This window comes from Arachis ipaensis, chromosome B1 (assembly GCF_059453495.1).
Source record: "Arachis ipaensis isolate K30076 ecotype BB chromosome B1, ASM5945349v1, whole genome shotgun sequence".
Lineage (NCBI taxonomy): Eukaryota > Viridiplantae > Streptophyta > Magnoliopsida > Fabales > Fabaceae > Arachis > Arachis ipaensis.
This window is the reverse complement of record NC_142436.1, coordinates 32,274,846-32,289,130: the sequence shown is the minus strand read 5'-3', so window position 1 is coordinate 32,289,130 and position 14,285 is coordinate 32,274,846. Positions and strand designations below refer to the sequence as shown.

The window sequence follows — 14,285 nt, the reverse complement described above, 5'->3', positions numbered from 1 at the left end:
ATTACTTTTTTTTTTATGATTAAGTATTGGCCAAATTTCAATAAAAATAGTGACCCCAAGACTTTCTCTAATTTAAATAATGGTATATAATAATAACAATATATACGACAAAAGTTGTAGCTAGAGTATTCGCAAATTAAATTCGCATCTGCTCAATGAAAAAAAAAAGGAAAAGAAAAAAGAAAGAAACATAGAGATCTCTTTGTTTAATATTTTTATGGCCATAGTGGGGTCCATACATAGCTAGGTGTAGTGGAGAAACTGATTATCAAAGGCATGAACTTACTACTATAAAGAGTGAACATTGGGGAATCCCTCTTTCGCACTCAATAGGAATAGTAATAGCTCTCTAAAGAGTCACCTTTGTTTCACTACTTAGCTACACTTAATAAGTATTGCTAATTCTATTTCAGTGATTCCTACTCATTAGAGAAAATTATTAAAACTCCGATGGAATCGTCATCACCTAGCTGGTTACATGATCTGGTAAGGGAATTAATTTCATATATATACGTTTCCATTTCCAATTTAATTTGTTCAACAATTTGATAACAATTAATAATAATAATAATAATAATAATAATAATAATAATAATAATAATAATATATTTTTTTCTCTAACTTCTTATTAGCAGGAAATGGAAGATGATTACAACAATTTCTTTCCGAAAGAGTACAGCATGAACAACTCGATTGATGATTACGATGAAGATTTATTTTTCGCACATGACATAGGGAATTCTATAATGTTCGAGTCACCAAGCAATAATAATAATTACTCTTCCGTTGATGAAACTAGTTTTGATGATGAGAGGCCTTCTAAGTTTCTCAAAACAAGTACCAATAGTGATAATAATTCTTATTATTCATCATTATCACCAAATTTTTCTTCCCTCTCATCATCATCATCATCATCATCATCAATAACATCATTTCAGCCACAAATTCTGTGCTTTGACAACTCAAACTCCTCTCTCAATAATAATGATAATACCACCCAGCTTTATGATTTAGATTACACCACCTTGAACACAAAGACAAAACTAAAAGAGGTGGTGAATGGGTCATCAAAAAATCAAAACCTGGTCACAAAATCCTCATCAAATGGTTCTAAGAGGTCACCATCTAACGCTCAGGATCATATCATAGCTGAGAGGAAGAGAAGAGAGAAGATCAGCCAGAGTTTCATTGCTCTTGCAGCTCTTGTTCCTGGCCTCAAGAAGGTATTATTATTATTATTATTATTATTGTTGTTGTTGTTGTTGGGTGAGTCTTATTATAATATTGTGTTTAAGAAATGTTTCAGAATATACCAAAAAAAGAATGAGAGAGAAAATATAAATATGACAGAAAAAATATATCTTTATTTTTATTCTCCAAATTCCAATTATTTTTGAAGATACACGACAATAAAGATAAACTTCATGTTAAAGGAAAGATAATAATAATATGTCTATTATTTATTCATCTTTTTATTTATCATATATTTATAAAATAATAAGCATAAAATTAATTAAATAGAAATAGTAAAAGGAACCTTTTACTATATATATAATGAGAATATGAGAGAGATTGATGTCTAAATTTTTCTTTTTTTATAATATCTTTTATTATATATAATATATAAAAAATATTTTTTTTCGTATATATCAAAGATTTGAATCCAAAATTTTTTAGTTATTTTTACCATTTTTGCATGTATTTAATTAATAACAAAACTGAATCGATAGTACATATTAATATACTAGTCTACATATTAAAAGACATTTCAAAAACGTGGTACATTGAATACTTTCAATCCCCAAATATCCTCACATAATTATAAAATTTGGCCTAAAGAGTTTCAATCAAATATCTATTTCATATATGATTTATGAGCGTTTCCTGTCTTGCTTGAGGAAAACAAGATATTGACGCAATAATAATAATAATAATAATAATAATAATAATAATAATAATAATAATAATAATAATAATAATAATAATAATAATTAAAGCGACCTTTCGAAAAGTAACTAGTATTAATTTCTTCTAATATATATTAATAGTTAAGTAATATTACACTTTATATCATACTTTAATTTCTATTTATGTTTATATTCATCATAGGCTGAAATAAGAGAGATTATTATTGTTATGCATGTTAATGGATCAGGTGAATAATATTTTTACAAGAGAAATGCTCAAGTTAAGCTAAGAACCATTAAAATTTATGTTTTTTTGTGATATTTTTAGGTATTAACTTAATTTATTTAGTAACATATTTTTAACTTATATTTTAAATATTAATAACTAATTAATGACAAAAATTAATAAATTTTAATAATTTTTTAATATTTTTTTTACAATTTAAAAAAAATAAAAATTTGTGTATGATATAATATTATTTAATATAAAAATAAAAAATATTATGCATATATAATATTTAAATGAGATAAAAATTAAAATATTAATATATTTTTATCATATCGTCACACAGTCAACACCCATATTTTTTTATATATTTTACAATTCTGTATAAAATTATATATTTGTATCTTTAATTTGTAATTAATTGACAATTAATAACTAATATACGTGTTTTGAGAATACAGATAGATAAAGTTACTGTGTTAGAGAATGCAATCAAGTACGTGAAGGATCTCAAAACTCGTCTTACAACACTAGAACAAGAAAACAATGAGAAAATAAAGGAAATAGCAGAAGAGCCTTCTGTGATTGTTCTTAACAAAAGGTCGCCACATGATAATGAGAGTGACGATGAGAGCGTTATTGTTGATGATGCTTCTAATCATGATTCTTCTTCACTTCTCCATCAAGTGGAAGCAAGAGTATCAGGGCAACAGGTTTTGATTCGGATTCATTGTCAAAAGCATAAGGGTATTTTGGTTAAATTACTTTCTGAGATTCAAGGACATAACCTACTTGTTTTGAATAGCAGTGCGTTGCCTTTTGGAGATTCGATTCTTGATATAACTGTCATTACCCGGGTATAGAACCTTTATCCTATATTTCTACACAATGCTTTTTTTTATTCTTTTTGCATATATATCAAACAATACTAATTTTTTTAGTTAATAATTTTTTTAGTTAATATATTTAATTATAAATTATAAATTATAAATTTTTTAAATAATAAAGTTTTTAAAATTGAAAGGTTTAACTAATATTAACTAAGTATATTAAAGGTTGATTTTTATATTTTTTTCTTTGTTAAAATGGCTTAAATTTAATTCAAATACACACATAGATAAACTCTAAAGAGTAATATCTTACTTTAAAGTTCAAATAATTTTCAATCTTACACTTTAATTTTTAAAAACTTTTTATACTAAATAAGTTTATATTTTTTATTTTATTGGATAAATTGGTTTTAGATTTTACTAAAAAATTTAGGCAAATTAATTTTCACATTATTTAATAGAAATATAAAATTTTTTTCATAATTTTAAAATTATTGAGTCAATTTTTCTAGATAAATAATAAACAATCTGATATATGAAATGATTTGTCTATAAAATAAAATTGATGTTACTTGATAAGAAAGCTCCTACTCACCTTAATTTACTATGTAGCTCATGTATCTAAGTATAATTGCTCTCATGTCTGCACAATTGGTATGACTAAATTATGCAAATGGTGGTTACTAAGTTAGTTATCAATTGTTGTTAGTAGGAAGCCACGTAGGATTAGTTAGTTAGAATAGTTTAGTTACTCCTCACTAGTATAAAAGGACTTTGCCCTCAGTGATATGGTTTGAGGTCTTTCACTGCAATTGAGTATTAATCAATTCCATTCCTTTTCCCAATTCTCTCTCTATTTGGTTTGTGCTCTCAATGCTTCATCCACCACATTTTATCATGGTGCGGTGAGTGTGGAGCTCGCTGAGTGCACCTGAGATTGGGATCAAAGAAGGAGCTCAATGTTTCAAACTTGAACATCACAAACGCAAGTTCTGAAAATGCAAAGCATATAGTGAATGGATCCAGTTTGTGACACTATGGGAGCGAATCCACAAATGTGATATCCATCAGAGAACTTTGATTTGCACGGAATTTCTGTATCCTTTAGTCAGCTTTTTGCCATTCATGCTCATGTCAGTTGGAGTAGTGGAGGATTCAATCAAGATCTTTCAAGTCATGTTTTCTTGCCTCCATTTGAAATCCAGATATTGCCATTACAAATGTTATTTTCAATGGAAAGAATTATGGAGATTAAAGTAGATCTATGGTTAGAGCTTTGAGGTCTAAGAATAAAATAAAATTTATTGATGGTACTTTGCCTAGACTTGAGATACACGATCCCTCCTATGAATCCTGGGACGAACGTTGCAATACCTACGTAGTAATTGCATGGATAAACCTTAGTCTGAATTCTGATACTGCTTAAAGTGTAAGCTGGAACAATGTAGCATAAGATCTCTGGGAAGAGTTAAGGTATAGGTACTAACAGGGGGATAAATTTCGAGTAGCCGAATTACAAGAAGAGCTATATGCTCTCAAACAAGGAGATATCACTGTGATCGGATATTTCACCAAATTGAAGAGAATATGGGAGGAATTAGATAGCTTTAGAACAATTCTTTCATGTGATTGTGGTAGAGACTGCAATGGTGGATTAGGTGTTGTAAGAAATTTTAGAACCGAAGACCAAGTGACACAGTTTCTTCAACGACTGAATGAGCAATATGCTGAGTAACGTCTCAGGTTATGCTCATGAATCCGCTTGCAAGTCTAAATGCTATTTTCTCACTTCTCACACAACAAAAAAAGCAATTCCAAAGTCTTGATTTTACCTCAGACAATAAAATCATTGCAGTAGCTCAATCCACCACTCTCTTGAACACTGCAAAAGACTCACACGGCAGAGGGAGAGGGAGGGGCAGAAGAGGCAAGAATCAAGATTTTAGAAGAGGTCAAGGAGGACGAGGCAAGATGCAATGCTCTCATTGTGGTAAGTCTGGACATACCATCGATACATGCTACAAAAAGCATGAATATCTACCACATTTGCAGTAGAGGCATAACACTGCGTTCATGAACATTAGTGCATCCGAATCTGAAGGAAGAAATGAAAACATCAGAATTCCTTATAATAGAGAGAGTAGTGGGTCATAGATTTTTAACTTCACATCAGAACAAAAGTTAGCTTTGCTAGCAGTTCTTAACAAAGAAAACCAGAAACCAAATCATAGTGCAGAACCACACAATATAGAGCCTTTACCAACACCTCATCCATGTAGTTTGGTACATGTCATGCATTTTAGATCAAGCATACTTGTATTAAATATTTCAGATAAAAAATATACATCTTGGGTGGTGGACACAGGAGCCACGAACCATGTGTCATACTCACTCAATGATTTTCATTCATATCATAAAATAGCTCCAATTCTTGCCAAGTTGCCTAATAGTGCACTAGCCATTAGCAAAATTGTTGGAACTATTTTCTTTTCAAAAGATCTATACTTTGTTGATGCATTGTATATATCCTCATTCAATTTCAAGCTAATTTCTGTATGCAAGGCCACATTTCATTAGCATTGCCATATGAACCTTGATGACAAGTTGTGTAACATTCAGGATATCAGCTCGGAGAAGGTGATTGGCACAGCTAAGGCATATGGAGGGCCTTATGCACTGAATGTTGAATCAGTAAGACCTGAATTTGCACAAGCAGCAAGCATCATCACTTTACCTAAACCTGAAATGAAGGAAATAAATCTCTGGAACTTTCGGTTAGGACACTTATCTTTAGATAAATTGAATGTTATGAAATCTGATTTTCCTTTCATAGACTATAATAACAAAATTGCAACTTGTGACACATGTCATTTTGTGAAACAAAGAAAAATGAGTTTTGGAAATAGCACTACTATTTTAAAAAATGTATTTGGTCTTCTTCACATTGACATATGGGGCCCTCTTTTAATTCCATCTATTAACGGGCACAAATATTTTTTAACCATTGTTGATGATAAATCATGATTTACATGGAATCATTTAATGAAAACAAAAGCAAAAACAAGCAAACGAGTTCAGAATTTTATTTAATTTGCAAAAGTACAGTTTGGCAGCCAAGTAAAAGTCATTAGAACAGACAATGGACCAGAAGTTTTAATGCCTCGATTCTATGCATAAAATGGAATTCTTCACCAAACATCATGTGTTGAAATCCTTCAACAAAATGGAATTGTTGAGAGGAAACATCAACACATGTTGGCTGTCACTCGATGCTTGATTTTTCAATCTAATATACCCAAATATTTTTCAAACTTTACTCTTTTGCATGCAGTTTATATCATCAATCGAATCGCAAGCATCTTCTTGCAAAACTAGTCTCCATTTCAGCTTCTTTACCAAACATCTCCTGATCTTTTAAGTTTAAAAATATTCGATGTCTAGCGTATGCTTGCACTATAACTGTTGAAAACATAAACTAGACCTAAGAGCTCGAAAATCCATATTTTTTGGATCAAGGGGTATGTCAAACGATTCATGTTGATGGATTTAAAGACAAGACAAATCTTCATTTCAAGAATGTGCATTTTTACGAAGATTATTTTTCTTTCTCCATACAAACAAACTCAAACATCTTTTCACAAAATTCTGCACTGCTGAGTTACAACCCACATTATGACCCATTTTCCTATGACTTATCTCCAAATGCTCATGATTTACCTCATACACACTTCACACTTTCACACACCACACAAAATAAACATTTAAATTCACAAAATAATTCTTCACATGTAAATGAAAGTGCTGAGACAACATCTGCTTCCCTTTATCATAATCCTGAACCTGTTGTGCAAAGAAGGTCCACATGAATAAGGAATTGTCCTTTATATCTTTAAGACTATCAATGCCTAAATGTCACTTCCAATCCTTTCCATTCCACCCAATCTCAGTGTAAGTATCCCCTATCAAAATTCTTGTCATATGATAAACTTTCAACATCACATAGAGAATTTTTTATTGCATTGTCCACAAATATTGAACCAAAGCACTATGAAGTGGTAATTTCTCAACTTTGTTAGAGAAAGGCTATCGAATCTAAACTTGATTCTCTGAATAAAAGCAAAATCTGGAAGCTCACTGCTCTACCATTCGGTAAGAAGGTCATAGGGTGCAAATGGGTTTTTAGGGTCAAATACAATCCTGATGGTAGTATTGAGAGACATAAGACACGCCTAGTGGCAAAGAGATACAGTCAAGTCCCTGGCATTGACTATCGAGTTACTTTCAGCCCAATTCTCAAGTTAACATGTCTTCAAATTGTCATTGGTTTGGCAACAGCTAATAACTGGTTTTTGAAACAAATAGATGTGAACACTGCATTTCTTCATGGAGAGCTAGACGAAGAAGTCTATATGACACTTTCACTAGGGTTCTGTATTGATAAGGGTCAAGTTTGCAAATTAGAAAAATCACTTTATAGCCTAAAATAAACTAGTAGACAGTGGAACAATAAACTGAAGTCATTTTTGATTGAACCTGGATAAAGACAATGCCGATCCGATTACAGCTTATTCACCAAGCATTTCGATCATGATTTCACAGAAATTTTAGTTTATGTGGATAATTTGGTGTTAGCTGGAAATGATATGAGTAAAATCAACAACATCAAAGGTGTGCTGGATGACCGATTTTGCATAAAGGATATTGGGGATCTAAAGTTTTTTCTTGGACTCGAGGTGACCAGATTAGATAAGGGAATTGCACTATATTAAAGAAAATATGTAACTGACATGCTCACTGATTTTGGCTTTGTTGATTGTAAGCCAATCTCCACCCACATGGATTACATTGCAAAATTGGGCCAAGATAGTGGCACATTACTCCCGAATGCTATAGGGTATCGCAAATTGGTTGGGAAGCTGATATACTTACAAATCCTCGTCCAGACATTAGTTATGCAATAAGTAGACTTTGTCAATTTCTTGACAATCCTAGAAACGTTCATCTCCATGCAGCTTATAGGATTCTGCGGTACCTAAAGTCTGTTGCTGCACCGGGTCTTTTCTTCCCTACTTCCTTTGATCTGTGCATCATTAGTTTTTTCGATTTGGACTGGGTTGCATGTCTAGATACCAGGTGCTCCACTTTAGCTTACTATTTTCATCTTGTCTCATCTTTGATTTATTGAAAGTGTAAAAATAAGCAAAGTATTATTTCGTGTAGTTTATCTGAAGCTGAGTATCGTGCCTTGGCAACAGCAACTAAGGAATCTATTTGGTTACGATATATCATGAAGGATCTGGGGATAACACTGACAAAGCCAATTAGCATTTTCTGTAATAATTTCTTATCGCTTCAAATTCTGTGTTCTATTAGGTAGCGTTTGTTTTGAGGTACTGAGACAGAGACTGAGAGACTGAGATTCAGTATCGTGTTTGTTAGTTCAGAGACTGGTACTAAAATTTCTGTCTCTGTCTCTAAAATTTCAGTATTTCAGTACTTCCAAAAAGTAGGGACACAGGGGACTGAAATTTTTAGAGATGGAGACTGAAACTTTAATAACATTTTATACCTAAAATACTTTCATTTCAATTAATTAATTTCAATTTTATCCTTTGTGCAAATTAAATTAGAGTTTCATTCTTGTTTCAATTCCTGTCTTCCATTTTGCACCAAACAGAATACTGAGATTTATTTCAATCCCTGTCTCTTAATCTCTGTCTCTCAGTCTCAGTCTTTTCGTTTCTGTCTCTCCACCAAATGCTACCTTAAAGGACTAAGTATATTGAAGTTGATTGCCTTGTGGTTAGAGACAAGTTTATGGAAGGATACATCCATTTGCTGCCGATTTTTACCGCTGATAAAAGTATGACCTCCTCACCAAGCCTCTACCTCTAGCGACCTTCTCCTCCCCTTCATCGCAAGTTGGGACTGCTGAACATCTACACTCCCAACTTGAGAAAGGGTGTTACTTGAAGGAAGCTCTTACTCACCTTAACTTACTATGCAGCTCGTGTAGCTAAGTAAAGTTCTCATGCCTGCACAATTAGTGTGACTAAATTATATATATGGTGGTTACAAGGTTAGTTATCAATTGTTATTAGTAGGAAGCCACGTAAGATTAGTTAGATAGAATAGTTTAGCTACTTCTCACTAGTATAAAAAGCCTCTGTCCTCATTGGTATAGTTTGAGGTCTTTCACTTTAATTGAGTAGTAATCAATCCTATTTCTTCTCCCAATTTTTTCTCTATTTGTTTTGTGCTCTCAGTGCTTCATCCACCACATTTCATCAATTTAAAAATTGATTTGATATAAATTAAAATTTGTTGAAAAGAAAATATCTGATTTAAAAAAAAATTGATTGGAGGTATTAGTTACTCTAAAATAAAATAAAAGAAAAATATTGTCCATCAATAATGCATTATAAGTCATATATTTAGTTATTTACTGTTAAGGCATCATTAAGATTTCTCAAAAAAGAAAAAAGAACAATGAGATAAAAATTTAAAGGGAAACTGTAGCTAGTATCCTATGAAAATATGATATAACCCGACAAAATAAATTTATAAAATGACTCCATACATAGTTGGCCTAATTTAATTTTTTTTGAAACAAAAAAATAATATATCTGTCACTTTAATGTTTCTGATAAGTGTATTTTATGTTAAAATTAAATAACATATCTTTTCTGTTTGATTAGTTCTCTCTGTCCTTTTATCATGACTTTTTTATTAATTATTTAACTTGTGAATTTCATGGTATTTATTATGACTTTAATTAGTATAATAGTTGTATTTGAATATATAAAAACAAACTAACAATATATGTTTTAATTTGCAGATGGGCGAAGGGTACAATTTGACCGTTAAGGAACTTGTCAAGAGCATACGCGTGGAAACATTGAAGTTCATCTTGTCATAATTCATAACTCAACTCATAAACAATAATGAGCAAATAGTGGTGAGTTGCCTTCACACATTAATAATGGAAGGAAGGTGAAGTCTGTATCAAATAGAGATTTTGTCTATTAATATATTATCTATTATTGTTGGGTGGCATGCATGAGCCTTATTACAAAAAATGCATTTGTATATGTATATTATTCGAGCAGAAGAAGAATGGAGGAACTCGATTTTATGTGACATTGTTCTTCCTTTGTTTTGCCTTAGCGAGTCTATTTGCAAATAATAAGGGAAAATATGAATATAATACAATTTGTGGAGAGACTTAATTGAAGCTAACAATGTTTTTCAATGAAGGGATATATATATATATATATATACATATATATATATATATGTCATACTAGTAAGAAGTTTATTAAAGGGATAATAATGTAGTTAAAACAGTAACTATAAGTAGTTACATGAATAAATTATGATTATAGAGATAATTATTTAGTATTGTTATACATTTTTTTGGCAATTAAATTTAATTAAGTTTATCTAAATCCAACAAAAAACGATTTTATTAGTAAGAGACTGAGAGTATATCTACACGCTCCAACTCTCCATTAATGTGAACGTTCGTATCCCACGTTCCTTCTTCTTTACGTTTTTTTCTCTTTTTTTTTGTGTTTCCTCCACATTGTTGTTCTTTTATTGCTACTATTGGTGCTGTATTTTTTTCTTTTTCTCCTCCTCTTTCTGGTTATTTTGTAGCATTATCTATTTCTTTTTCTTTTTTGCTTGATTTCTTTTATTTATATTCTTGTTAAGAGCATAAAAACAAGAAGAATTATAAGATAGTAAAATAAGATGGACAAGTTGAACAAGAAAAGAAGAAGAAGAAAATGATGATGATAAAGAGGATGAGGAGTTTTGAGTGCATAATTTATCAAAAAATAGTTCCAAACCTTTTTAATTGTGACATAGAAATTTCTTAATTTTGACATCGAAATTTCTTAACCGTAACACAAGTTTTTGTTAAGAGGGTGAAATAAGAAAGAAAATGACGACGACAATGACAAAGAGGAAGGAGAGTTTTAAATTATTTAAAAAAATAACATTGAAATTTTTTAACAATAACACCAAAATTTCTTAATTCTAATATCGAAATTTTGCTACAAAGATACATCATTGCTTTTTGCTTCTTATTATTCTTCTTTCTTTCTTTTTCTGTTACTATTACTTCTTCTTTTAGGAGCATTATTTCTCATATTAGACTTGAATAAATATGTTTGTATTGTATTTCAATCTTATTTAGTTAAATGCATGTAGATTCACACTTATTGGATTGAATTCTTGCCAAAAATAAAAATAGCACCGAAATTTGTTTAAAATGAGACTAAAAATTAAATACAATAATATAGAATGTAGAAAGCAAATTGTATACCAATAGATCACATTGACTCTATAAAATAAAATAAGATAATACTGAATTGACACAAAAATATATTGAATCTTTTACTGATAATGTTAGGGAGGGAAAAAAATAGCACAAACTTGTGTTATTTAGTATTCATTAATTTCTAACAACAATTAATATATGTTAAATAAGGTAAGTTTTGGCTGTTTTGGGCTAATTTTTTTTGTTACCAAATATTTCTGTTCTTAAAAACATTACACATTAAATTAATTGAATGCTTATCTTGTAAAACCTGCAAAATAAGTAGATAATTAATTCATAAATTAATTATTATTTAAAAAATTAGAAATATTAATTTGATAGTTTAATAAGATAGAGCTAATTAAAATAAAAATTTTGACACTAATTTTAAAGAATTTGGCCCAAGATTGGGCCAAATGGGCCAAATCAGGCGAACCGGACCCGTATTGGGCCCAAGACCCAACCCAACCCACTAAATGAAATGGCATCCGCCACTTCTCTTCTCCATATATATACACACAAACACACGCTAAAAACACAAGAGAAGGGGGAGAAAGAAGAACAAAACCCTTGTTCCACTTCAAATTACCATATCTTGCTACTCTGAGTTCCGATCACATTCTGGTATTAGAGCAGTTCGTTCCTGTAGAACTTGAGGGACGGACTGACTATGCTTCTGGGTGTTTGTACATGCTAAATTAGGATATCTAACTGATATGTGTGGCATGAATGTTCATGAGCATGCATTTGGACTTTAAAGCACTAGACTTGCGATATTGAGACTGATCACCTTGATATCACTTGTTGGTGTGAACAGGAACTGTATGGCGACTCGTGGATGCGGTCGAGGTAGAGGTAGGAATCGAAAAGAGGAACAAAAGACGAATACGAACAACCCCGCAAACTTCATGGCTGCCCTAAAGAACATGGCTGTGGCTATGCAAGCCATAGTTGCTGCCTTAGAAAATCAAGCTAACAATGGAAATGGCGGTAACAGGGACAATGGGCCGATGACACTGTCAACTTTCTTGAAGGTGCATCCTCCGACCTTCAGATGAGCTACGAACCCTACTGAGGCCGACAATTGGTTTCAGGCAATGGAGAGGACCTTACAAGCGCAACAGGTTCCTGAAGAGCAACGAGTGGATTTTGTAGCTTATCAACTAATGGGTGAGGCACAGTACTGGTGGCAGGGGACTCGACGTATTCTACAACCAGACAATGTGGTGATACCTTGGGAGGTGTTTCGGACGGAGTTCTACCGGAAGTACTTTCCTAGCTCAGTAAGAAATGCCAAGGAGCTTAAATTACTGCAGCTGAAGCAGGGTGTAATGTCAGTGGCTGAATATACGAACAAATTTGAAGAACTATGCCAGTTTTCCCGAATCTGTCAGGATGCTCTAGGAGATTTTGAGTAGTGGAAGTGCATAAAGTACGATGGAGAATATGGTTTTTTTGAGCTTTTGAATAAGAGCCGAGTTATTGAAAAATATGTGAGAAAGGTTGCTAAGGCAGAGAATGATAACTGAGAGTTTCGTCAGAGAGACTACAATCAGAATTTGGCACCAAGGCGCAGGAGTTCAAGAGGAATGGAAACTATTGTCCCGACAAGTCTCATAGGAATGGGCTAGGACCATGTTACCACTGTGATGAGTTAAGGCATATCTCCGATACTATCCACAAGGAAGGACTCAGGATGTTGGTCAGTCACAACAGGATGGAGGTAACCGTGAACTTGACAACTAAATTTTAAATTACGCTATAGAACATAGGAAAATTTCATTTGTTCGTTGATAACAAGTCATTTTATGCTAGTTTCACAAGCATTTTTCACTTGTTTTCATTAGGTTTCATGCACTTTCTTGCACAATAAGTAAGTAATTGGATTGGAATTTTATGCATCCCTTAGTTCAATTAGACATGGATATTTATGTGCTTTTTCACAAGGTTTTATGCCAATTTTACTTGATGTTATGAATGATGCAAATACCTTGTGATTATAGCAAACTTTAATGCAAGTGTTTGATTGATAATAGGTGAAAAAGAGGCAAGAAAGAAGCAAGAAAGAAGAAGAAAAGGCAGAAGAAGAAGCAAAGCAGAGGAAGTAACGTTGGTGGCCAAAGTTGGCTCACCAACGTTACCTCAAACGTTGGAGGAAAAGTGGGGTATGCAACTGATGAGCGGATATTTTATACGCTTTTTGGGGCTAATTTCATATAGTTCTTAGTGTGTTTTAGTTAGTTTTTAGTTTATTTTTAGTAGTTTCTAGGCAAAATTCATATTTCTGGAATTTATTATGAGTTTGTGTATTTTTCTGTGATTTCAGGTATTTTCTGGCTGAAATTGAGGGAGCTGAGCAAAAATCTGATTCAGGCTGAAAAAGGACTGCTGATGTTGTTGGATTCTGACCTCCTTGCACTCAAAGTGAATTTTCTGGAGCTACAGAACTCCAAATGGTGCGCTTCTAATTGCGTTGAAAAGTAGACATCCAGGGCTTTCTAACAATATATAATAGTCTATACTTTTCCCATGGATAGATGATGTAAACTGGCGTTCAACGCCAGTTCCATGCTGCTGTCTGGCGTCCAGCGCCAGAAACAAGTTACAAAGTGGAGTTCAACGCCAGAAAAGGATCCAAAGCTGGCGTTGAACGCCCAAAACAGCCCTATGCACGTGATTAGCTTAAGTCTTAGCCCCAGCACACACCAAGTGGGCCCCAGAAGTGGATTTCTGCACCATCCATCATAGTTTACTCATTTACTGTAAACCTAGTTTACTAGTCTAGTATTTAAACAACTTTTAGAGACTTGTTTTGTATCTCATGACATTTTAGATCTGAACTTTGTACCTTTTGACGGCATGAGTCTCTAAACTCCATTGTTGGGGGTGAGGAGCTCTGCTGTGTCTCGATGAAGTAATGCAAGTATTTCTGTTTTCCATTCAAACATGCGTGTTCCTATCTAAGATATCCATTCGCACTTCAATATGAATGTGAT

General features: G+C 32.3%; 1 protein-coding gene across 2 annotated transcripts; it reads left to right on the top strand.

The window, feature by feature from the left end:
• The first annotated feature begins 324 nt into the window (after nt 1–324).
• LOC107628383 (transcription factor NAI1-like) lies at nt 325–10,080 on the top strand. Of its 2 annotated transcripts, XM_021119855.2 has the most exons (5): nt 325–486; nt 636–1,223; nt 2,595–2,990; nt 5,583–5,737; nt 9,802–10,080. In XM_021119855.2, exons 1-5 carry the CDS (start codon nt 451–453, stop codon nt 9,821–9,823), a joined length of 1,197 nt encoding a protein of 398 aa, XP_020975514.1. In that variant the 5' UTR covers nt 325–450; the 3' UTR covers nt 9,824–10,080. The 2 variants fall into 2 exon arrangements, with proteins under 2 accessions (XP_020975514.1, XP_088359090.1); XM_088502964.1 differs by lacking the exon at nt 5,583–5,737.
• The last annotated feature ends 4,205 nt before the right edge of the window (nt 10,081–14,285 follow it).